This window comes from Rhinolophus sinicus, linkage group LG01 (genome assembly GCF_036562045.2).
Source record: "Rhinolophus sinicus isolate RSC01 linkage group LG01, ASM3656204v1, whole genome shotgun sequence".
NCBI lineage: Eukaryota > Metazoa > Chordata > Mammalia > Chiroptera > Rhinolophidae > Rhinolophus > Rhinolophus sinicus.
The window spans coordinates 58,265,633-58,290,417 of record NC_133751.1 but is presented as its reverse complement, the minus strand read 5'-3'; the positions used below and the strand labels follow the sequence as shown (position 1 = coordinate 58,290,417).

Sequence of the window (24,785 nt, the reverse complement as noted above, 5' to 3'; positions counted from 1 at the left end):
CTGAGCTGAATTAACAAACTTTGTACAGTTGGTGACAAGGAACATTTAAGTTTTGAATGGCCACTTACCAATCAAGAAAAAGATGATTACAACAATAGCCGCATAGCAGAAATATCGATTAAACTTTTTTGGTTTTGCAACCTTGGCATGATTACCCCTCATGTTATTGTCCATGTTTTCTTCTTCGTCTACAGCTAGTTTCATCTCCACATGACTATTATCTCCATCTACTTGCCGAGCCAGACTAAACCGGGTATATGACAATGGTTCTCCACCAAACTGAGATTTTAACAAAAGAGAGACAGAAAAAGAAGGTAGTAGAAACACTTACAAAAACTTTGGTCAGGTACTATACTTATTATTGGGCCATTACCATGACTTTCTACGTATTCTTAAGGAAAAAGAGGTTCCCCTTTCAAATCAACATTCTTCCCTGTGCCCAGTTCTGTCAATGGCAGGTGAGGGCTAGATCACACACTGGCCTTCTTCACCTCATTCAGCCTTTTCTTTCAGGGTTTCAGTTATGTATGTTTACTCAGATACATTTTGATCTGTGCTTTCTTTGAATTCATCTTACCTTCTTGGCAGTCCCCCTCCACCACACCCCACATACCCTGAAACTTCTTACAAGCCTTTCCATAATGAACTCTACTCAAGACTACACATATTCTTCTTTTGTGGGATCAGTTCCAACTCGAGACCACCACTTCAAATGGAAATGCATACCTGATGACAGCTTTGGGTATTATTTCATGCTTACTTGGTGAAAGTCATGCTTGTAGATTTCATATGCTTGCAAACTGGTGACAGAAATATAACTTAAAATATCTCACCAAGTTGGAGAATGCTGATCTGGCTTGATCCATCATTCTGGGCTGCCACACAGAAGAGCCTAGTAAAAACATAAGAGAATTTTATGAGATAGATGCCACTATATCAGATTAGTGAAGGCTTTTCATTATCCCACTAGATTATTGTATATCAAATTTACTTCTATTCTTAAATATATTATCGCCTTTCTAGAAAGGGTCTTTAACCAAGATATTTAGTTTACATGACAACTAAATGTAGTGTAATCCTTGATTAGATCCTGAACTGAGGCAAGGTGGGGTGGGTGTAAGGACAAGTTCAAGGACATTATTGGGAGAAATAAGAAATTTGAACATAGATTATATACTGGATAACAGTATTGTATCAATGTTAGATTTGGGGAATGTGATAATGGTATTGTGTTTTTGATGAATGCCCTTGTTCTTAGATTAATGGTTAAGAATTTAAGGATGAAGTATCATGATGTCTGTAGCTTACTTTCAAATAATTCAGCTTAAAATAATATATAAGAAATAAAGTGAATGTGGCAAACTGTTAACAATTGGTGAATCTAGGTAAAGGATTCATGGATATATACATTACTATTATTTCAATTTTTCTTGTAGGTTTGAAGTTTTTCAAAATCAAAACTGTGGGGAAAACTAGTTAGGATGTCATCCATAGTAAGCAGATTTAAGTAACTGAATTTAGTAGTCAAAGAAAAGGAACAAATACAAACAACAATAATGACACTGGAAGAAAAAACCCAAACCAAAGGAGAATTAAGTCAAGACTGGTCATGCCATATATATATATATATATATATATATATATATATATATATATATATATATATATATATCAGTAACAAAGCATCTCCAACAAAAAAGGAGAGAAAAATCTGATCCTTCTGATTAAACGAACAGTTCCTACAAATGACTTGCTAGAGCTCTGAGGCAAAAAGAATAACAGAGTACGCTATTTTACAGATGAAGAGGTGAATTATCTGAGATAGGTTAAGTGACTTGTTCAAGGCTGAAAACCTGATTATCTAAAAATGCAGTTCAATGAGTTACCGGATTATAGAAATTGTCTGCTCATCTCCAGAAATATTAAGAAATTAATCTTAACTTTTTTCAAAGCAAAACACACCTCTGTAACCAACAGAGAGTGCCATTCAAGTTAAAGCACAGGTATTAACTGAAATCTGGATTTTTCTAATTAATTTGGTCTGAATGTATCTAGATGCTTGAAAGTGATATTATGTTGAGCTGTATAACATAGACATTTCATATTATTTACTTTAAGGCTTTTCCTATACGAGTACACTTAACAGCACATTTAACACCCACGTGGCACAAAGCAAGCTGTGAGCGATATACAGTTTGTAAAACAACCCATTACATAAACTGAAATTAGAAAAGTCTATGAAAACCTATTAACAAAAAAATTTTTTTTTAATTCCCAAGTTTTAAAGACCAGAGCCAATAACCAATAAATAGATCATATTCTTAGAAGCACAATCTCTTGCCCCATGTGGTACAAAACGCTTATCACTACCACGGCACCTGAACCATACAAACCCAATCACTAGAGCCAGAACTAGAAGGCCCCACCCTGAACCAGTTTTAATCACCCTTTTCTAGGAAAAAGCAGTTTACTAGTTTAATTCTCATCTCAATCAGCCATTCCTCAAGGTTTCTAGTTTTAAATTAATTTTAACACTAAAGTGGTAACATTTGAATAAATGATCTAAATAAAGATTTAAATAAATGATGAGATTAAATAACTGCAAGTCTACAGAAACAGATATGTATTAATACAATATGTAATCAGGATTTTGTATAATTAAAATCTAAGTACATTTTTTACTAAGAAAAATAGCTATGTTATTTCTATAATATTTCAACCCTCAGACACAAAGTTGACTATAATATAAAAGAAATCAAGTTAGAGGAAAAAAAGTGTGACCTGGGCAATTCCTATTTTAACCTTGGATCTGTGAAGAACACAATGATTCTATGATATCCACACAAGTTATTTCCTAAGTTTTATACATAACAAAGAAAACAAACAGCTTTCTGAAAAAAGATTGCCCAACTGGAAGGTCCGGACCACTTGAAGTCATTGCAATCTATTTGTGCAGTGCTCGTCTGCAAGAGCATACAGAAGGCACACGCACAGAAGAGTTCCAAAAGTCCTCAGAGGATCATTTGTAACTAGCTTTCACTGTTGTCGGATTCAAATTTAGCTGGGAACCTGGCTCCATTATAGATTAAATACATTATCAGAGGCAAATAACTGCCTCACCTTAGGGCAGTTAGCCAAGGTGGTCTTCCGTATCCAACGATCTTCCGCACAGGCTAGAAGCACACCATTACTTAACAAGAACAGTCCATCAAAAACAAGTTAAAGGGTGCTATGCTACGTGCGCATAGAGACTTTGAAAGTATTTTATATCTATGACAAAAAAATTTTAATTCTGGATTTTCTTGTGAAATATATTGAGTTTATTATAATCCAAAACTAAGAAAAAAACAGCAGGGCCAACAAGTCCTTAGCCTAAACTTAATTTTCACCGTAAAAAAACAACTGAAAATCACATTAAATGTCTTTGTCAATAAGGTCAAACTCCCCAGCTCAGTGACAAATGAATCAGCATCTAGTATTCCAAATTCATTATTTAAGACTAGAATAAAGGTATCAGGTATCCAAATACCTCTGTTCCAGGACAACTATTTCCAACTTCAATCCTGTAAACCGCCGCCCCCCCCACACACACACCAAAAAACAAAAAACAAAAAAAAAAAACGAACAAGAAAAAGTAGCAGCAATCAAGTTCTCTGATACCGGTATACCCAAGGTCGTTACAAGCAGGGAGCAAAGGGAAAATGCTAACCGAAAAGAGTTCAGTCACAAAATACTATTTTCTTAGCCACTCTCCCTACTACCACCTTAGCGAGCTGTCCACCAGCGAGTGACACAATAGGCCTCGAAGGCGTTTGTCAGTACAGCACAGCCCTTTGACCAAATCGCTAATGTCCTGAAGGTACAAGCCGATTCCAATCCAAATAGCCTTTACTTAGCCTTTAGACCAGAGCTTTCACAAAGTGTCTTATTCCATGGTCTCCCATCTTATTGTGAGGAGAGCCTAGCAAGCCTAAAACCTTAACGTGCTCACTGTCGGCTTCTGTCTCGGGGAAACTGAGAATCCATATACAGAGCCCAGAGGCAGCATGCGGCAAGAAAGATCAGGTTATACCCAAGAGTTCCAATACACAGCTTACAGAAACCCCATCTAAATACCCAGGACACACTTGTAATCGAATCCAGGACAGCTTTCTCTCTTTCAGCACTGAGAACAGGGCCCGGGGCGAGCCCCGAGGAAGTGAAAGGCTACGAGCTCAAGGTCACCCACGCACCCCGACAGCCATTCCCTGGGGACACTTCCTAGAGCAGCCACGTGCTCGCAGCAGAGCTGGCCGGTGCTGCGGCAGCGACGCGTGCCCCGCGCTGGGCGGACAAGTGGCTTCAGAGCCAACAGCCTAGGGCTGTCCCAAGAGGACCAGCATCTTTTAGGGGCGAGACACTGAGGACGAGGGATCGGGGTGGCCCGAGGAGCCGGAAGCAGAATGGCGGGGCGCAGAGCGACAGTTGGTAACCCCTCATCGAGCCCTCACAGGAAAACCACTCGCCGCTCAGGGACCGAGACCAGCAGGGCACAGAAAGGAAGAGAAGGGAAGGACGGCTCCACTCTACACGGCCGCTCCACCCCGCGGCACCTGCAGCCCGCTCCGGGCCCCCTTTCCCACCCGCACGCGGGCCCCGCTCCGTCCCTCCCGCCCCACCCGGAGGCGCAGCAGCCTCCTTGCGGTTCCCCAAGCTGCTGAACAGCACCGAGTGGGGTTGCACCGCAGACCATCGGGACCCGCCCCGCAGGATGAGGGGAGGCCAGGAGGGTCGGCGGTGTCCTAGCAGCGGCATATCACTCACGCGGGCGCCTCCTCAGTCCACCGTTACCCAAGCCTCCACCGGCCGATGCTAACACCCTTTCAAGGTACAGCCTTCCCCCGCCAGCTGTTTATAGCCTGGCCGCTGCTTCTTTCGACCCTCCCCCGCGGGCTTACGTCACATCCGGCGTCACGTACACCTAAAAGGTGCTCAGGAATTGGATCGCTCCCGGCAAAGGGTGCGCACGCACCCGGACGAGGGACCGCCTCAAAAAGGAGGGCAGGACAAGGGGAAAGGCGCCAAGACTGCAGGTGCGGGGGGTGTGGGAGTGGGGGTGGGCGGAACGCGTGATTGGCACACAGTTTTTCGCCTCGCTGCTACCGGCTGGGGTGCGGTCCGCGGCCCTGCAACACGGAGCCTTCAGTCTAACTTTAACCGTTCACCAGGCTTTGCAGCGAAAGGTCAATGGTGTTATCGTTTACTTCTAAATGTTGGATTCTTACACTATAATAATTCCTTAAAGCGTGTGTCCTTGATGGAATATTACGTAACCATTAAAGGCATATTGTGCACATATATTTTGCAGTCTCAGAAATTCTTAGGATAAGCAAAAGGAAAAAGAGTTAAAAACAAAATGCAAATTTGTGTTTAGGATGTGGAAAAGCTGCACATGAACCAAGACTGGCACAGTGCTTCGCCTAATGTTTAATGCATGAGGAAATGGAAGGAAAAATAGAAGAAGTGATTTATTTAGAACGATAGAATTGTAGATGAACTTTCATGTTCATTGCCATTATTACTATATAGCATTGTGCAATACGTAATAAATAAAATTGAGTTCTTGTCACTTTTTAAACCCTTTCCAAACATTCACACCCTCTCCCTGCCTCTGGTCTGTAACCTACGGTCCAGTAGGAGATTAGACAAGTTTACAAATAGCTACAAAGGGAGGAAACAACCCGGGCCATAAAAAGGTTACAGATAAAGAGCTTTCAAGGTCAGAGCCTGGAGGGATGCAGAACAGTACTTTAAAATGCAAATCCTTTCGCTCTTTGCCTTATTCTGCGTTCAAATAGAGGAAATACGTAGGGTCTACCCACTCCCTTCGTTTACCCCCATTGCTTAAAATCTCTTCCTAAGGAGAACTATTATAAAAATTTATAAGCAGGAGCATCTCTGCACCTTAGTGGGTCTGCACAGGAAAAAGTTAAAGGGAGAAATGTGATGGATATGGATTAGTTCTTGAGGGGCTGCCTTGAAATTCAGACAATAGGCCTCCTGAGGCTCCTCTCCCTTTCCTTGACTGCTGGGATCTTAAAAAACAAACAATGCTAGTATCGAGGTGAAAATCTTACAAGCAAGTGGAAAAGACGTGTTTAGAAGATGGAGGTCAGGATACAACCTATGAAAACCCAAATAAAAAAATTTACATTCACTGAAGTGAAACAATAAAGAAGACACTGCCTTAAACAGTGTGTCAAGTCTATTTTTATTTTCATGCTTTTAGTAGTAATAACGGACACTATGCAATTAAATTCCTCTACTATCCGTTTCTCCCCAGAAGTTTTGCAGGATCTCCCTCCTTTGCAATTTCAAGTAGATTAAAACAAATTTGTCTTGCTTTGTTGAAGAATCTGTACATTCTAAGAGGCAATTTTGCTTTGTCTGGAATTCCATACAAATGTTATATTGAACAGAAAAAACAGGCCCAAAATGTTGTCACTCATGCTAAAGGCCCATGATACCAAAGCCAGATTTAATACCTGATCTAACTGCAGTTTCAACCTCTCCCAGAAATGTAATCCTAATCAACAGTATGGAGTAATCTGTCACATGGGCCCTCTCTATTTCCTCCCACATAAAGAAGAAGCAACCTGCATGGTAAAACCCTTCTGGTCTCATACCCCACCCCCACAAAAAAAAGATGTCCCATCCCAAAATATTTTTTTCTTTTAATAGCTCTCTTGCCCACACTTCTTCCTACAAAAACTTTCCATTTTGCACAACCCCTCAGGATACCCTTCTAGTTCCTAGCTGGGATACTGCCCAATTCAGGAATTTCTTTAAAAAGCCAATTAGATTTTCGAATTTACTCTGTTGAATTTTGTTTTTTAACAGTTCAAAGATTTTATTTTTTTTAACTTGATTTTCATTGTCATTGTTGCATTATTACATAACATTCGCTCCCACTTCTGGCTGACTCCCCTTACTGTAGTTGTCATCATGCTTGCAGTGAAATAAGTTTTTGGTAACCTTTATTTAAACTATAACTAAAATGGATATTCAAATTCCAACCTTCCACAGACTGTTACATAAGACTTCAATAACATTGGAACCAAAATTCTTGCAGTTCTTCCAAAAGGTACACAGAAATTTTTTTAAATGTTAAAGTCATGTACAGTAAAATTTTGCCTAAAAAAAACTGGAGGTTGGAGAGGAATGAACAGAAGGAAAAAAGAAGAAGAAAAAAGTAAAAACCAGAAACCTTGAGGTCTGGGGAAAGAGCACAAAGTCTGCAGTCTAGAAACTGAAATTCTCAACTTGCTTGAGCCTGGGTTATATCTGCTCTAAAATGGGAATAAAAATACCTGCCTTGCAGAATTTCTGTGAGTTCAAATGAGATAAGGCGAGTGCAACCTCCTAAAAAACACACAGTAAACTGGCACATAGTAGACTCTTGGTGAGCTTGGTTGAGTCAGTCTAGGTAGATGGTGCAGGGTCAGTCAGGAAAGTAACATGGAAGACGTCTATAGGCCAGTGCAGGTATTCCCCAATTTTAGAAAGTTTGCCTTCTGCCGCTTTGCTTTTACGGAAGACATACATTAGTGTCTATTTTTGAAGGAAATCCGAAGATGATTTTTGCTTTTACGAACAAAGGTGGAAAGGCAGGTGGGGAGTTGGGGGGGATGTGATCAGCATTACTTTGCAGCAACAAGCCAATACAGAGGCAGCGTGCACCCCAGCAGCAAGAGTGGCCCCAACAAGCTCCTGCCCTAGGAGCTACACTCAGCATCTCAGCATCAAGCCGCCATGGCTTTGAACTGTGTCTTTTTTTGTGCTTTATCTCAACTTATTTTGTGCCTCGTTAGCAAGATGTGTCCTAAGGCATCAGAAAAGCCTAAGAGAGCTCATAAGGGCACTATACTTCGTGTAAATCTGGACGTTTGGTAGGTTATTTTTTGGGTCTGGGAACACCCCCAAATTTTTCCATACAAATTAAAAGTAATTTTTTTCTTTCTTTCTTTTTTTTTTTTTTTACACTATTTCAGTTTATGAAAGGTTTCATAGGAACGCTCTACTTTTGGATAGTGGGGGAAAGCTGTGCAGGGATTTAGGCAGATGAAGAGGAAGAAAGAAGACATTCAGCTATAAGAGAAAGGCTTACTTGAAGACTGAAGTGAGAATGAGCCGGTGGCATGTTAATTCTACTATCCTGAAATACCTGACAGCTACTTCAGGGGAATTACTGGTGGAGGAGAGGGTGTGGGAGTCATCAACTGCAAAATTCTCCTTTCCTCTCTTTTTTCTTCACCTGGAGATGAAAGCAGGAGTCTGGCTATTTGATGAGGGAGGGATAGCAAGAAAAAGCAAACCAGAGAAGCCACTGATGTAGTGAAAGCAGCCTAGAAGTCCGCACTGGTTCCAGTGCTGTTACTAACTATGCCGCAGAACCATGAGCGGAATAGCTCTGGGCTTCAGTTACCCATTGGCCACATGGAGGTAACATCCCTTCATTTCCTTCACCAGTGAATTAAAAGTAGAGAAGCTGCTTTAACTACACGGTTATACAAATATAAGGTGCTGCTAGTTCAGAGCCCAAGCCAAGTGAGTAAATGAGGGGGAGAAGCCTGAAAACTGAAAAGTTCTAAGCAATTAACAATGTGGTTATTGCTCATGAAAAGGAATGTTATCTTCATTGGCTTTTGAACGACCTGATTCCAGAAAAAAATAACTCAGTCATTGATAATGGCTGAGAAGAAAAGATGATTAATTACCATCATTACTGACATTTATTGAGTAGTGTTGTTTGTGGGGCAAAGACATATACAGAGAAATGAAACATGTCTATACCCCTGAAAAAGGAAACTGTCACTGGGGAAACAACTTAAAGGACAAACAACAAGGATGCAAATGTTAAATACAAGCAAAAATAAAAGCGAGTGCAGGTCTGTGACAGCCAAATGCCCAGATCTGAAAAACAGATGTGAGGCTTTGGTAATGCTCACCTAGACACACTTGGAGTTCTCTAAATCTTGTTCCAAGTTATATGCCCATCTAGATTCTAGTTCATCTTTATGCTTACCTGTATTTTTTTAAATAACCTATTTCTGATGAAAAAAGACAATTGAGTGTAAATCGTGTTCTTCTAACTCAGTAACAAGTACAAGAAGGAACTTCTGCTCCTTGCCCCATAAGATCAAAGCCAAAACATACACCTCTTACCTTTAGTTACAGGCCAAGAACCCAGGAGGAAAAATCGGGAGTGGCAGGGGAAGCATTGTAAACCCAAACCTACAAGATGATGCAAGTTGAGAGTGGGAGATTTTCGTTTTTAGACAAAGGTATTTAGTATTTTGTCCCTTACATTTAAAACATGAATATGTTTAGGCTATATATATTTTATCAGAATTTTAAAAAAATTTGTTAGCTCAATAATAGCGGATCCAAAACCATTTGCTCTTTCTGTGTCCCAATCTATGGCGTGAATGCTAAATGGGGTCTCTTAAGTCAGCATTTCCCAAACATTTTTTACTGCGTTCCATGGTTTAACATCCATTTTACTTCACAACTCAGTAGACACATGAAACAAAAGTTTCATGGAATAATACCCTTGCTGTGTGCAAAGCAGTCTGGAATTCTGTATTTAATTTTTAAAATGCTGATTTTAACCTATTCAACTGATTTCTCAATGGGCTGTGACCTGTATTTGAAAACCACAGTCCTAGGTCATCTTCTTTCTCAGAGCACAAGTCTTTTTAATGAACAGGACAAATGACTTGCTCAAAGTTAAATTTCAACTTCCAAGGTTTCTCCCTGTTACTTTGCCCACTGTTTTAACTTTCTACCACCCTACAACTTCAATATTGATTGAGGTTTTATGAGTTGGGAGGCAGAGTTAGAAAACATAGATAAAGTTTTTTCAAATGCTTTCAAATGCTGGCATACACTTTGGTCAATCCTGGCATAACGCTGCCTGTCGTACAGTAGAGACTCATAGCAACCTCTACAGAAGCCACTCGAACCTACATTCAGCTCTGACCACAGCTCCAATGAACAAGCTGTATCCATTTTCTTTACCTTGGAATCCTAAGCCTCGGGCATCACTTTAGGACCAGAATCATAAAATAAAAATGTGGAGCTCTGCATATTGGAACAGGATGCCCTTCAGAGAATGGAGGTGGACTCTCAGCTCATATATTTGGGGTTGGTACTATTTTCCGTTTAATTTTGCATTTTTCCCCCTTAAAAAATGTACTTGGAAACCTTCAGTATCCTGTCCTAATACTGCTGACTAAATTATTTTTTGTTTCTCCTGTGCTAAAAGGAAGCTCACATGGAGAACATGGAATAGGAGCAATATCCAGGTTAATATGGAGGAGTTTGCCCCTACTCTATAGCAAGTGACAAAGGTGACTGAGGGCAAGGAAAGAAGAATAATTTATTTTAAAATTAATTACAGTAATATTTATGGCAACGAGTATAGTGGTCTAGTTAGAGTTTTAAGCAGGATATCAGATTCTATTTAGTCCTATCTGGGTGAAATAGAACTAGTTTCATAACAGAATTTCAAGTTTGGGAGGAACCTTAACTCACGTACTATTAATATCGCTGGCCTACAATAGATGTTCAATAAATGTATGTTGAGTTCATTGAACAAAATCTCACTACTTCACTCCATCAAACGGTTATCCAGCGTCTCCTTAACCTTTACAATGAGAGCAAATCTATCACTTCCGAAAGGAGAGAGCCTTGGATAGTTCAGACTATTAGAAAGTTTTTGCCTGCATTAAATTGAATTATCTCTCTTTCTACTTTCTATAAATTGGTTATTGCTTGAAGAATCCTTTCACGTCCACAGCTATTTTCTCTTCTTCAGACTAAATATCCCAACCCCTTCCAAGGACCATCACAGGGCACGATTCCATGTGTCCCACCCACTGATCACTCTTTGAGGCATAGTTTGACCAGTCCAGATGGAGCAGAGCCACCATTCCTCTGTTTTAGAGGCTATGGCTTTTACGAATCCCATCTATCTGCCGCCACATTCACTACTTTAACAACCACCGAACACTGTCAGCTCATGTTGAGCTTTTAGCAGGGTTGAATGGGAACAGATTGGCCTTGGAGCAGAGACATCTGGGTTCAAAACCTAGTTTCGCCACGTACAGGCTAATTGTAGTAGTATTCCATATTTCTCTCTTTTCCATGGATACTGTGATAGCCACATATTCTTGCAGTTTAATTCACTATATGTAGACTGTCTGTCCCAGTTCATCACCAGTCTAGTCAGCTAATGATGGAAAAGAGCTTAGTCTATTTGGCTGGGAATATCTTTGCTATTAGAGCTGAATGACAACAGCTAAGATTTATTGAGCAACTATTGTATGCCGGGAACAATTCTAACTCTTTATAGTATTGGCTCATATAATCCTCATCACAATCCTTAAAAATAAAAATTAATATTATCCCCATTTTCCAGGTGTGAAAACTGGCATTATAAGAAGTTAAGGAACTTGCCCCAGGTTGCGTAGCTAATAAGTGGTGACAACCACAAACCTAGGCAATCTAGCTTCTGAGCCCAGCCCTAAACAATGCCACTATACTGCCTCTTTACAACTCTAACTATGACACGGACTGACTGCGTAGACAGCTCCACAGACTTCTCCCCAAGGCAGAAATCTTATTAAAGAGGTCCAGGGGCCATCCAAGTGGGACAAGTTGAGAAGATTCAGTATTTGGGGAATCCATTTATTTTTCATTTCAGATTTAATTTCATTTCAAAATTTGGATTGATACTTATGTTGAGGATGAACTCTTAGATACTTCTAAAAATAAAACTAATATAACGGATACTTCAGAAATGTAAGTACATGTTTGACCGAATTGCAGCACGTTCATGGTGTCCCTATAAAAGAGCTGAGTTCCTTAAATTCTCAGAATGTGTACCTACCTTTGATAAGGAGAGTTACTGAATTAAAAGAATTATATTAACTTTGTTTCCAAAATATCAGTGAGTCACTTTGGTTTTCCTTATTTTTGTCTTCCTTCTTTCAACATCTGTAGCTGGCAACTCTTTTGCTTATATCTGAGTTTCCCTTCCTCTATGGTATAAATCTGGCATCTTAAAATCTAATGAACTGTGTGCCACATGGCCAAACACTGCCTAAGTTGAAGACTTAAAAAAGAAAAAAAAGGAAAGGCTAAAAAAGAAGACTTCAAAAGAACATTGTGAAGTGCTGGGTGGCTGCGGATGTAAATGGGGAAAATGACCAAAATGTGTAAAGAACAAACTTGCAAACAGATAATTAAATCTAAATCCCAAGTCAGCAAATCTAGGGTTCAGGAAAAATACCCTATCATCAGAAAACTTTTGGTTTCTTCAGCTTAATATACGCAAGTAGACACATTTCCCTTGGTTTGGAAAATGACACTGCCAAAAGTTTTATTTCTCAGCCATGGAAATGTGATCAAGGGGGCAACTGTTTGGTGGTTACATCTGTGAGGGCTGGCCTGGCTCCCCCTGATTCATCTCAGATAGTTCCTAAATGGCAGGGAAAGCCACAAGGTTTCCAGGTGTCAGACTACCAACATTCTCTGAGCCCCGACCCTGTAGAATTACTGAGCGCTTGTACTGTGTCATCTTATATTCACCTCCCAACAGTTCTGTGAAATAGGTACCAGGCCCATCTTATAGATGAATGAGTGGCAGTGCAACAAATACAAAATAATTGGCTCCAAGTGGCAGAATTTTTAAATGGCATAGCCTAGCTTCATATCTTTGAGATCTTTTATCTTAAAACCACCTTTCTCTACATCTCAGGTGTTGAAATATTGAAACACTGTCCAGCAGGCAGATGCTTGAAATTCTGTGCCCAAAGAAAAATGACTTACTGCCAGGCTACAGCCTGGACCTTCTAGTCATGACCATCTTAGGAAGGTTTGAGTCCATTTTATAATTGAATCTGATGCCACAGACACAAAATAAAAGACCCCAAACTATAAAAATAAGGTCACTAGATGTAGTGTGTCTGGGATAACTATCTCCCAGAAATGCTTCCTAGAAGTAACCTGTGCTAAAGTGAGATTTGGAATTTACTTAACTGATGAGATAAAGGTCCACAGCCCCCGACCGGGTAATTGGAAAACAGCCAACCTAAAATGGAATCATGATAAATCACCTGTAAACATCATAAGATTGATTACTGCTTCTGAGATTGGGTTCAAACAAGGAAGCATTTGAAGAGACCCACTGGCTTTTGTCACCAAGTGAAACACAGGACTTAGGGTTGGCAATGGCAGCAGAGCTCCAAAGGGAAAGAGAATCCGGAAACAGGAGGCAGTCCTGTTGAGCCCTGTTGAGCCTCTCTGTCCCCAACTCATTTCAGGCTGGAGGGTCAAGTCCCACGTTGACTTTATTAAAGGACAGGCAGGGTTTCCTGCAGGCGTTGAGATGATTCAAGTTTAAGTGGATTTTGAGATCCACATCGAGCCTAGACTCCAGCCCAGAGCTTCTTAAATTTTAATGTGCACTGAGAATAGTACCCTGAGGATGTGTTCAAATACAGATTCTGACTCAGAAGATCTGGGTGGGGGCCCATGACTCTGCATTTCTAATAAGATCCCTGGCGATACCAGGGCTGCTGGTCTTTAGAGCACACGTGAGTCCTTTTTAGAAGAAGTTTTTACTAGCTGTTTTCTCAGCACTCCCCACAGAGAAGGTCACTGTGGCCAGCTGGCGTGAAAGTGGTTTCTGCCTGGCAGCTATTTTTATGCAGCTGTAGTGGCCTATTATTCTACAAAGCTTTTCAGCAGACAAAAGCAATTCATGACCCATCACAGCTTAAGTAAAACAGCGCTTATGGCCATCCAGCTTCTTTGCCAAATAAACCACTTATCCTAATTCTTGAGAAGATTTTCCCTCCTGAGAAGACACTAGGTTTGGCCTAGACAGCAATTCTCTGGCTCCACATAAATTAATAAACAGGCTTTATGAATCAGTGTTTTGTGCCTTTGGGTAGCAGATTACCTGATGACCCCGGATGAACTGATAAAATTAAGTTTCTGAAACTGAAGCAGAGGAACAACCTAGACCTGCTGTGAACTTCACCAAGTACCTGGGAAGACCAGCTGGACAGCCAGTCCCTGCAGACTCTACGCTGGAACCTCTCCTGCAGGTGGGGCCAGAGCAGGAGCAAGGGTAGGATTTTTTGAAAACAATCAACCACTACCAACAACCACCCACAAACAAACAAGCAGACAAAATTTCTTACTGAGGAACCAAATACTAAATCACCACCCCTCGCCACCCACTCACTCTCTCACAAGACATGAAACAAACAGATCACAGGGTGTGCATTTGGGAATCTAATTTTGCAGTCTCACGAAAGGTCAGCTTGAGTGGGTCACCAGCTTTGACGTGCTCTCTCTTCTCTACCTCTCTGAGTTTGATCAGAGAAGTAGATTCCGGGCAAAGACACTCATCCTTGGGACTGGAGGGTCAGTGCCGACACAGGGCAGGCGAGAGTGTTGATCCTTGCCTGGGAATGGTCTATCAAGTCTCTCTTTCTGCCCAGGGTAGCCCTGACCTGAGGCGTCCCTGTCCCACTCAGTCCCTCCCCTGGAGACTGAGCCTCGGGTGAGGATGGCACTGACTTATGCAGCCCCTGATTTCTCCATTGAGGCTTTGTCTCTCTGTCCTAAGCCTGCAGACGCCGCTCCAGCCTGTCTGGATAGCTGAGTAGTTAACTCCTGGAAGGCCAGCCCTTGCCCTGACCCATTTCTCTCTGGCCACTTAGCACAGTCAGTGAGCTGGGTCATGCGTGACCCTAAACCAGCATCCTGAAGCAGAGGCACCTATCTGGTGTTTGTCTGCCTGGCATCAGCTCCCTCTGCCAGAGTGACTGCATTACCTCGTCCTGTTTCTAGGCCTGAGCCTGCTTGGGGCCGTCTGTTAAGACCCTACTCCCTGTCTGAGGGCTACCTTTGATTTTCCACATGTGCTCAGAATAAGGACACTGAGTCTGTGAATTAATGGGCCTTTATGGGTTCGTAGTCCCATTCTTCTCACTTTTCCCGAGGATATTTTCCAAATGCTGACGGGTCTACAGTGCAAGGTGCTGTGTTGAGCCCTGGCAATAAAGAGCTGCCTCAGAAGACTTCTCTTGGGTTCTCTCTAGTGACTTATCTGTCTTCCAGAAGCCTGCCCTTCCACTTCTGCGCCATCAGAAACCTTTGAAACATTAAGATAAGCATCCTTGTTTCATGTTTAGACATCACTTTAAACAGACAAATGGCCAGCACAGAGTGTCCATAGGAGTGTTCCACTGTTATCTATTTCCAAGAATTTTTGTAAAAACCAGCGAGGCAACAGATGAGCAAATGCCATGAATTATCTGAGAGAAGGTACGTGATGAATTAAAGGTCAGTACCCACATGCTCCCATCTGTATCTCTACAACGGGATTCCTTCAGCTCGCTGTACAAATACCAATTTGTATTCTTATTCTCTCTCTCTATCTCTCCGCCAGATCTTTATTCTGAGCGCCTGCCGGACACCTCCTCCTGGATGATTCATTCAAGTCCAACCAGTCCCACAGAGAACCCAACCTCGCCCTCCCCAAAGCTGCTACTCCTGCCTCCCATTTTCCCTGCTCCATGATTCTGTGCTTTACAGAATCAGGGGATCGTCCTGACACTCCTGGGCACTCTCCCCATAGCCACCTGGTAGGTGCTCAATAAATGTTTATTGGCTGGAGATACTTAGGGAGCAATTTGTTCCTGGGCTCAGATGAAACCAGCTCATTTAATGAATAATTTCTCCTTTCAGTTAGAGAGAACCACAAAGTTATATGCTGCTGGTGACTAGCATCTAACAGATTCCAGCATCTCCATTTTTATGGATGTGTGAGGTCAGACAATTAAGTTCGCGAACTCATCCTAGAAAAAGTGCTACACACCTCATTGCTGAATATCACTATGGTCACCTTCGAAGTCCTCCCCTTGGGAAGCTATGCACCGACGCCAGCGCCTAGTCCACCCTTCAAAGCAATTTTAGAATTTTTTTTTCTGGAATGATCATCAGAGCTGTCATCATATTACCCTTGATGTTCTCAATGTCATCCAAATGTCTTCCTTTCAATATTTCCTTTATCTTCAGGTAAAGAAAGAAGTCATTGGGGGCCAGATCAGGTGAGTAAGGAGGGTGTTCCAACACAGTTATTTGTTTACTGGTGAAAAACTCCCTCACAGACAGTGCCGTGTGAGCTGGTGCTTTGTCGTGATGCAAAAGCTATGAATTGTTGGCGAAAAGTTCAGGTCGTTAACTTTTTCATGCAGCCTTTTCAACACTTCCCAATAGTAAACTTGGTTAATTGATTGTTCAGTTGGTACAAATTCATAATGAATAATCCCTCTAACCCTCTACCCATTAGAATAATCCCTCTAATGTTGCTAACCATTGTTGCATACCAAAAATGGTTAGCAACACTATTGCAACAAGTTCGCGAACTTAATTGTCAGACTTCATATGTATGTATGCATGTGTTTAATCAGAGTACACTCTTGAGAGGATTTCAAGTTTCTACAAGGAAGGAAAAGAGACATTGAAACATCCTGTCCTTCTGGATGAAGAGTGAGAACTTCACCATGGTCGGGCTCCCCGTGACTTGGCCTGTATTAAGGGACAGTTTCTTAGCACTGAGCTAAGCTCTGAGGAGGAGACTGAGGCATACACGACAAAACTATGTTTCTTGAAGAGTGTGATGTGTATATAAGTGCATAGACATGGTCAAGAAGGAGACACATCACACTAACAGGTAATAATATAGGAAGCTGAGTTTGGGGGATATATGGGAACTCTGTACTATCTTCACAATGTATCTACACATCTAAAGCTATTCTTAAAATGTTTATTTAAAAAGAAAAGAATATTAGGAAAAAACCTGACATAAAAATTGAGTTGTTAAAAGTTCTGGAGTTGCATAATAAATGTAAATGCTGAAACTTAAGGCAAAAGGTGTTTGCTGGGCAGTCATTAAACAAGGGCTTCTGGGAGTTTGGAGGAGGGAAGACTGTGATCAGGAAGATCTAGGGGGCTCCTGGAAAAAACAAGACCTGGGGAGTCTTGAAGGTATAATCTGGGCAGGGTGTGAGCACTTACCACCGACACGGAGTATTCAAAAGAGCTCATAGACGCAAAGAAGACAGCTTTGGACCCAAATGAATCTAGGTTGGAATCTCAATTTAAACTCTCTAAGGTCTTAGAGATATTTATCTCTAAGTATCTTCAGCTCTCTAAATCTCAATGATCTCTAATCTGTAAAATGGGAATAACAATATTCACAGCATAGGTTTAAATGAGATAATACATGTAAAGTGTTTAGTATGGTGTGGTCACCTTAGAAGGGCTCAAAACATGTTAGTTGTTGCTGGTGCTGCTGTCAAAACTTCAGGTCAGAATGACTCCGAAACTAATTACACCCCTGGTTTGTTCTCCCCAAGTCTCTTACTCTCAGCCCCTATTCAGACCAGATGGTATTTGCCCTCCTCTCCTGACTTTCTAGCCTGACTTCCAGCACCCTTCTCCCTCTCAGCACCCTCCATTCAACCCCCTGGGTCTCTCTACCATGGTGATCAAGCACCCTTGCCACGGATCCTTTCCCTCTTTCCAGATAGGTTCTTATTCTTTTTGTCTGTCCCCATCATTGACAATGGCTTCCTGACCCCTTTTCCTACACTTGTCCTCATACCTGTCAGTCCCTCTGGGTTTTGTTAAAACCAGCACTCCTAATGCCATGTTTATGTGCCCCATCACAGCTATATCTTAAGATTCATCTCCAACTGGATTTCAAAATTAGTAAGAAAGGGACGATCTTGTCCTCTAACACTTCAACGTGAATGTGTAGTTTTCCTACTATAAACAACAAAATCAAAAGGGAGAGTTAAGCATTTTCTGAGAAATATAGTATCTGTAGTACCCTATAGAATGGTGCCATCTGGATTTTTGGAAAGGGATGCAAAATATGCATGGCCTAGGGGTAAAATCACAAGGGAGGTTTTGAGATTATCAGTGTAGTAAGGAAAGACCCCTTCCTCTGTGTGACATAGTCCTTTACTATTAGCAGAATGAGATGGACTTGGACATCTGGTGTTTAGAAGGTTAGCCATTGGCCAGAAGACTGATAAAATTAATCAAAAGGTTTGTATCTCTCTTCCAGGCACACCCTTACTTTCCTGTGTTTTCCCACGGCTTTAGATCTATCAGAGCAGTAAAGAGCAAGATTAGTAGAGGCCATAAATTTAGAGCCCGGGTCATTTAGCTGAAAAGTCCTCTGTCATAGTGTGTATGAACTCTCATTCATTGCCGGTGGGAATGCCAAATGATAGAGCCACTCTGGAAGAGAGGTTGACAGTTTCTTACAAAGTTAAAATTGTCTTACCATAAACCCAGCAATCATACTAGGTACTTGCTCTATTGATTTGAAAACTTATGTCCACATAGAAATCCACATGTGAATGTTCAGAGTGGCTTTATTCATAACGTCCAAAAACTAAAGGTGACCAAGATGGTTTTCAAAAGGTGAATGTGGCGAGTTCCAAAAATTAGATTTACCTAGAGCTACGCTGTTTACCTAAAGCCACTAGAAGCAAAAACACTTGGGTACAATGATCACACCAGGACTCAGATCTTCGTTTCTAGTACCATTTTTTAATAAGAAGAAACCAGACTTTTTGGAGAAATGGCTGTGGCAGGAAATATACAAGATGAGTCTGGAGCATCTGTTACTGCCAGAAAGTAAGGAAGTGCTCAAAGAACAAAATGATGGAATATGTCTATGGCACAGGAGCTGACTGAAGGAGCTCCCAACGGCCAAAGCTGGGACAATTTGAGCAACAAAATAAATAGCATAATACTGGGTTATAGCTAAAAGTGTAAAATAAATGTCCACTAGATCCTACTGATATAAATAAATGATAGACAAAATAAATAGGTGGGAAAGAATATTCTCATGTACAGAAGAATTCTAAATAATATACAGTATGTAGATATTCCATTAAGGAGATGGAGCATAAAGCCATACTTCTAAAGTATGGGCTGTGCGTAATGACTTCCTTCCAAAATAATACAGTATGAAAAAGGGAGAAAAAAGAAAACTTTACAAATAGTACCTTGACTAGGTGATGAAAGTCAACATAAATAGTGATAAGTCATGTTGATAATACCTTTAATATAATGTGATGAAAATGGCACTTCTTTGGTTTTCCCTGCCAAACCCATAACGCTAATCTAATTGTGACGAAAACTTCAGACAAATCTCAGTTGAAGGAAATTCTACAAAATACCTGAACACTACTCAAAACCGTTAAGTTCACCAAAAACAAGAAAAATCTGAGAAACTCTTACATTCTGGAAGAGCTTACGGAGACATAATGACTACATGTAATGTGGTACCCTGAATGAAATCCTAGAACAAAAATGGAACATTAGGTAAAAACAAAAAAATCCAAATTAAGTATGGACTTTAGTTAAGATTAATGCATCAATCTTAGTTCATTAGTTGTGATAAATGTACCATAGTAATGTAAGATAACAGTGGGAAATTGGGTGTGGGGTATATGGGAACTCTGTATTATCCTTGTAATTTTTCTGTAAATGAGAAAATATCTTAAAGTAAAAAATTTGTTTTAAAACATATATATGGATGACATGGGTGAAGGGGGTCAAAAGTTACAAACTTCCAGTTATAAAATAAGTAAGTCATGGGGATGTAATGTATAACATGGTGATTACAGTTAGTAATATTGTACTGCATATTTGAAAGTTTTTAAAAAACTATACACACATATTATATATACACATATATCACGTAGTTGTAAAAAAGGAATAGAAGAAAAATACCAAAATGTTAATAGCAGATAATTTTTAAAACTTTTTCCTTTTTAATTAAATGTTCCTTAATGAATATGTATTACTTGGAACATTAAAAAATCTTTGCTTTTTTTTCTAGCCTTACTGAAGTATAGTTGACAATTAAAAATTGCATATATTTAAAGTATACAACTTGATATACATATACATTGCGAAATATTCACCACAATCAAGCTATGTCACATTACCTGTCACCTCACATAGTTACCATTTTCTTCTTGTTGTGAGAAGATCTTAAGATCTACCTCTTAGTAGCAAATTTCAAGTATACGATATAGTATTAACTATAGTCATATTGTTGTACATTAGATCTCCAGAACTTATTCATCTTGCATAAGTGAAACATACCCCTCGACCAACATCTCCCTATTTTTCCTCTCCCACAACTTTTTTTTAACATAAAAAAAAAAAGATTATTTGTTTAAAAACTAATTCTGGCTCTCTCATTACTGCTATCTCTACTTCTATTACATAATAGAAAACACATCTTTTTTTTATGCTAAACATGATACAGATAATAGATTCATGTGGATAGCTAACTCAGACTGAGTACATATAATGTGCCATACATTATGTACTTAGTGTGTCAATCAATTCTCATGAACCATTGAAGTGGGTACTAATGTAATTATCACACCCATTTTACAGCTTAGAAAACTTCGAGCGGTTAGGAACTTGCCCAACTAGTAAGGGGTAGAGTCAGAATTTGGATCCAGGTCAGTTGATTCTGGAGACCATGTTGACCTGTGCTACAATGAAACCCGCAGCCTGAGGGCTGGCTGGTGTTGGGTAATAATAGTCAAAGTTCAGCGTGATAGCAGAAGAGTAGGTTAGCAGGTCCTGAGCATCTCTGCCTGGCAGCCACACAGACCACAACCCCTTTTGGGCTTCTTGGTTCCCCCCAGAGCCCAACCACCATTCCAGCCATGAGGGTAGGATGGAGCCTTTCCTTCCTTCCTCAGCAATAAGCCCCCTCCTTCCCAGGAGAGAGAGTAAGGGGAAATGGGGCCATTGTTGACAGGGTCACTACATCGCACAACATTCACAGTTGTGAGTGGTGCTCCCTGGAACTGTGCAATGCAGAGGTCTGATGGCTGGTGACATTCCGTGAGGTGAGAGGAGCCATTTCAAGTGAGGGAGCAGAAGGGACGCCAGTCTCTGCGACCTCGGGTGGGACAAGAACCCCGGTTTCCCAGTCACTGAAACTCCTGTGCCCTCAATGTGTGTACACTAACGCCTTCCCTGTGGCAGTAGGTTGGAACCAGAGACACAGGGCAGCCCCGTACACAGAAGAGTCTTGGAGAGAGCTGAGAGAGCAGTCCCACTCAGGAACCCTCACTAGTACTGTGAGTGCCAATTTAACGATAAGGAGAGAACACAAAGCTCTGTCTTGGGACCCCACTGTTGGCATCTCAAGCCTTCATGAAATTCTTCTTTTGCATCATGCCATCTGCCTTCACTGAGGGACAATAATGAAAAGTCACACGAAACTCAATAGTGAGCTTATCATAGGAGTTGTTAAAGAAGATGGTCAACACCACATCACACAGTGTCCCTCTCAGGAGGCTCTGGGAATTTTTCTAGGGTTTCAGTACCAGAAAAGGCTGTCCTTTTCCTGATCAATTGGGTTGTTTCATTTTTGACACAATTTTGATAACTTTGTGTTACTGAAGTAAATACATATAACGTACACATACTAAAGCACACAAGCCTTAAATGTACAACTTTTGAAATGTTCATACATGCTTGCAACTGTATCACCACCCCCTGGCTTACAATGTAGAATGTTACTAGCACCCAGGAGCCTCCCTCCTGCCCCTCTCAGTCAATAACCTTCCAAAAAAAGTCACCATGATTCTAACTTCTATCATCATGGATTTGCTTTTACTGCAGAGGTACTTCTGTGAATCTTGTTCCTGATCGTGTTTCTTTCTCTGCTGTAGCCCCAGGAAATCAGAATCAATTCTGGGGCCCTATTCCAGCAACTGTGCAGAACTTTGGGGTGTGCATTTTTGAGATAGGGGCCCTACCCACCTGGTTTTATCTTATGTTCCTATCATCTTCAATAGGACCGAATAGTTCAAACAACTTACCTGGAGTCAATCCAACCTTCTGCATTGCCATTCACTAACTGTGTGACCTAAGGCAAGATGCTTTGCCTCGTTGAGTCTGTATCCTTATCTATTAGTACCTACCTCACAGGTTCTTCTGAAGATTGATAAAATAATCTACGTAAAATAATTAACCTAGTACACAGGCTTCTAGTAGTACTCAATAAATGGTAGCCAATATGAGAATTTAAAAGTTGTATTTCTTTCTGTTGCCATGTCAAAGCTTCTTTTGGAATGATGTAGGGGTAAAAACAAGTATAGAGATGAAATTCTTGGTTACTGCAGACTTTTCCCATGCACCTGTGTAGGATAGTCTTGTCCTATCAGACAAATACAGAGGAAACAGAAATGTAATCAGAGTGGTGCCTGGTAGAATGGATTTAGGACAAGGGAATTCTCCCTCTGGAGATTTGTCTGAGGCTGAAGAGACCTGCCTCACCCAAGGTCGTGCCTTCCCATGGAAAGGCTTATCCCAGCTCAAGAGCTTCCTGTTGTAGGATCAGCTGAGGCCTGTGTTACTTGCCACCTGGGCCAACCTCTCCAAAACCTGCTGTCCTCCCTCCTGGGACGTGTAGATTCTGAAGGCATCTGTAATCAACTTCCCGGAAGCACATCTTCCTCCTGGTCTGTTTCCCAGACACTCTACCTGCAACAGTTGTAAGCTTTGATTATTGAATGGCCCCATCTCTGATAGTGTAACGTGTTTGTCTCTACAATGGGTATGTACCCTCCTAGTCCTCATGACAGGGCACTGTCTCCTCAGGGAAGCCCCTAGACTTGGTCATCTGTGAAAGCTCACCAACGTTAGGGTCTGGGAGAAAATAGAGAAATCCTAATATTTCCTCCACTCCTACCCAATCGAAAAACAAAATTGAATAATCCCACAAACCACTAAAGAGGAACAATCCAAATCATACTTCTCAGAAGTACTTGGCATTTAAGTTGCTTCACTCGGAAAGGCTCTTAAGTAAAAACGGAGTTTTTTGTTTCACCCCTACCGTCTCAAGTTAAACAAAAAGGAAAAACCTGCTGTTTGCTCTGGGTGAGAAAATATACAAAAATCTTCAAGGCTAATGAAGATTTTACATTTTAATAATGATGACTTTCTTAATGGAGCTCTAACTACAGGGATTTGAGCAAAAACGGACCACACACAGAGGTTGGGAATGACGCTTAACACCTGAAAACACAACATGAAGTAATGCCTGTTCTCCTGGGTAACTTACAGGTCACTGATTCAGCTGTAGATGTTTAAAAGAATGCAGGTCACTGATCCAGCTATAGAGGTTAAAAAGAATGCATCTGTAGTGCTTCAGGTGAGAGGGGCTGGGTAGTAGGAAATTTTATGGGACTCAGGGGCGACTATTCTAGATTTCTAAAGAGGGTCCTCAGAAGCCCTTGACATAGTTTATAACTATGTACACATAAAGTGTGAATGTGTCTTTAAATATATATTTTATCACTTTTCTGGGGCATCATAGTCATAATAATAGTTACTTGGCAAAATTTTCTCCAGTATATTATTGGGGTCCAGAACAGGTGCTGGTAAGTGGAGGAGCAGATAAGAAAAGCTCTCCTCTCTGTGGAAATGGTCCACTTCTCCCTAGTCTACATTGCCGATTTTAGGTTTATCTACTTTTAGAAGAACCTGATCTTGGGTCTATTGACCAAGCTCATCATGATTATCAGTGTCAGATAAGAAATATTCTGATTGCCAACTGATACCATGTGTGTTGGACACCGGATTTCTCGCATAAAACTGCTCTAGCTACCAAGATTATATTGGCATTATTTTGATATAACTTAATTTGTTTTTACAGGACTTTATTGGGGTACAGTGTGTACTTCCAGGATATTTTTTCCAAGCCAAGTTGTTGTCCTTCCAATCTTAGCCAGCCCGATGTAACTTAATTTTAATATTTGCTTCAACTCCCATCAGGGTCACATATTTGTTCACTTTTCTTGTATGTGATCTGGAATGTGCTTACTGAAGTAGGATATCATATTAGCCATTCCTCGGTACTATATATTTATTAAATATCAAAGTAGATTTTCTTTTTTAAGAATTTATTGGTCTGCGGTGCCTCTACCCCAGTTCCTTTTGTTGATTATTTCCCTTTTTTTCCCCCATACAGGACCTACTTCTAGATAGGCCCACAGTGGATACTAGAAAATATCTTGTAAAACTGAATGGAAAGAAGTAAGCTTTGTTTGTGTAGTTCCTGTGTGAGTTTAGAGAGCATACACATTGTCTGTAACTTAGTAAAATAGAAAGAACTAACAACCTACCTTTCATCATGCTCCAAAAAACAAATAAATAAACTAGGTGGTTTAAAGATATAAATGTAAAAGACCAAACTGAAAAAAAAACAATATAGAAAAACATCTTTATGACTTTGGAATTGGAAATGATTTTTAAAATAAGCTATAAAAAGTGCAAACCATGGGCTGGCCCGGTGGCTCAGGTGGTTAGAGCTCCATGCTCTTAACTCCGAAGGCTACCGGTTCGATTCCCAGATGGGCCAGTGGGCTCTCAACCACAAGGTTGCCGGTTCAACTCCTCGAGTCCTGCAAGGGATGGTGGGCAGTGCCCCCTGCAAATAAGATTGAACAGGGCACCTTGAGCTGAGCTGCTGCTGAGCTCCCAGATGGCTCAATTGGTTGGAGCGCATCCTCTCAACCACGAGGTTGCCAGTTCAATTCCTCGAGTCCCGCAAGGGATGGTGGGCTGCGCCCCCTGCAACTAGGAACAGGCAACTGGACATG

At 40.9% G+C, this 24,785-nt stretch overlaps 1 protein-coding gene and 1 long non-coding RNA gene across 8 annotated transcripts in view; one reads left to right on the top strand and one right to left on the bottom strand.

The window, feature by feature from the left end:
* TFRC (transferrin receptor) overlaps window positions 1-24,785 on the bottom strand; it is a 100,947-nt gene that overhangs the window by 18,809 nt on the left and 57,353 nt on the right. Inside the window, exons 1-3 of one of the 4 annotated variants that reach the window (XM_019723660.2) lie at window positions 4,804-4,935; window positions 834-892; window positions 69-279 (exon numbers count right to left, since the gene is read on the bottom strand). In XM_019723660.2, coding sequence (XP_019579219.2) covers window positions 69-279; window positions 834-869 — 247 coding nt within the window. In that variant the 5' untranslated portion in view covers window positions 870-892; window positions 4,804-4,935. Of the gene's footprint in view, window positions 1-68; window positions 280-833; window positions 893-3,120; window positions 3,260-4,127; window positions 4,147-4,803; window positions 4,936-24,785 lie in introns of those variants that run through there. The other 3 variants (XM_074330138.1, XM_074330126.1, XM_074330131.1) reach the window with 3 other exon arrangements.
* LOC141571096 (uncharacterized) lies at window positions 4,954-16,816 on the top strand. 4 transcript variants are annotated; one of them, XR_012495649.1, is made up of 5 exons: window positions 4,954-5,072; window positions 14,004-14,179; window positions 15,252-15,384; window positions 15,509-15,704; window positions 15,808-16,816. It is a non-coding gene; the product is annotated as an uncharacterized LOC141571096 (long non-coding RNA). The 4 variants fall into 4 exon arrangements; XR_012495650.1 differs by having other exon boundaries at window positions 4,961-5,072; window positions 14,001-14,156; XR_012495648.1 differs by having other exon boundaries at window positions 4,961-5,072; window positions 14,001-14,179.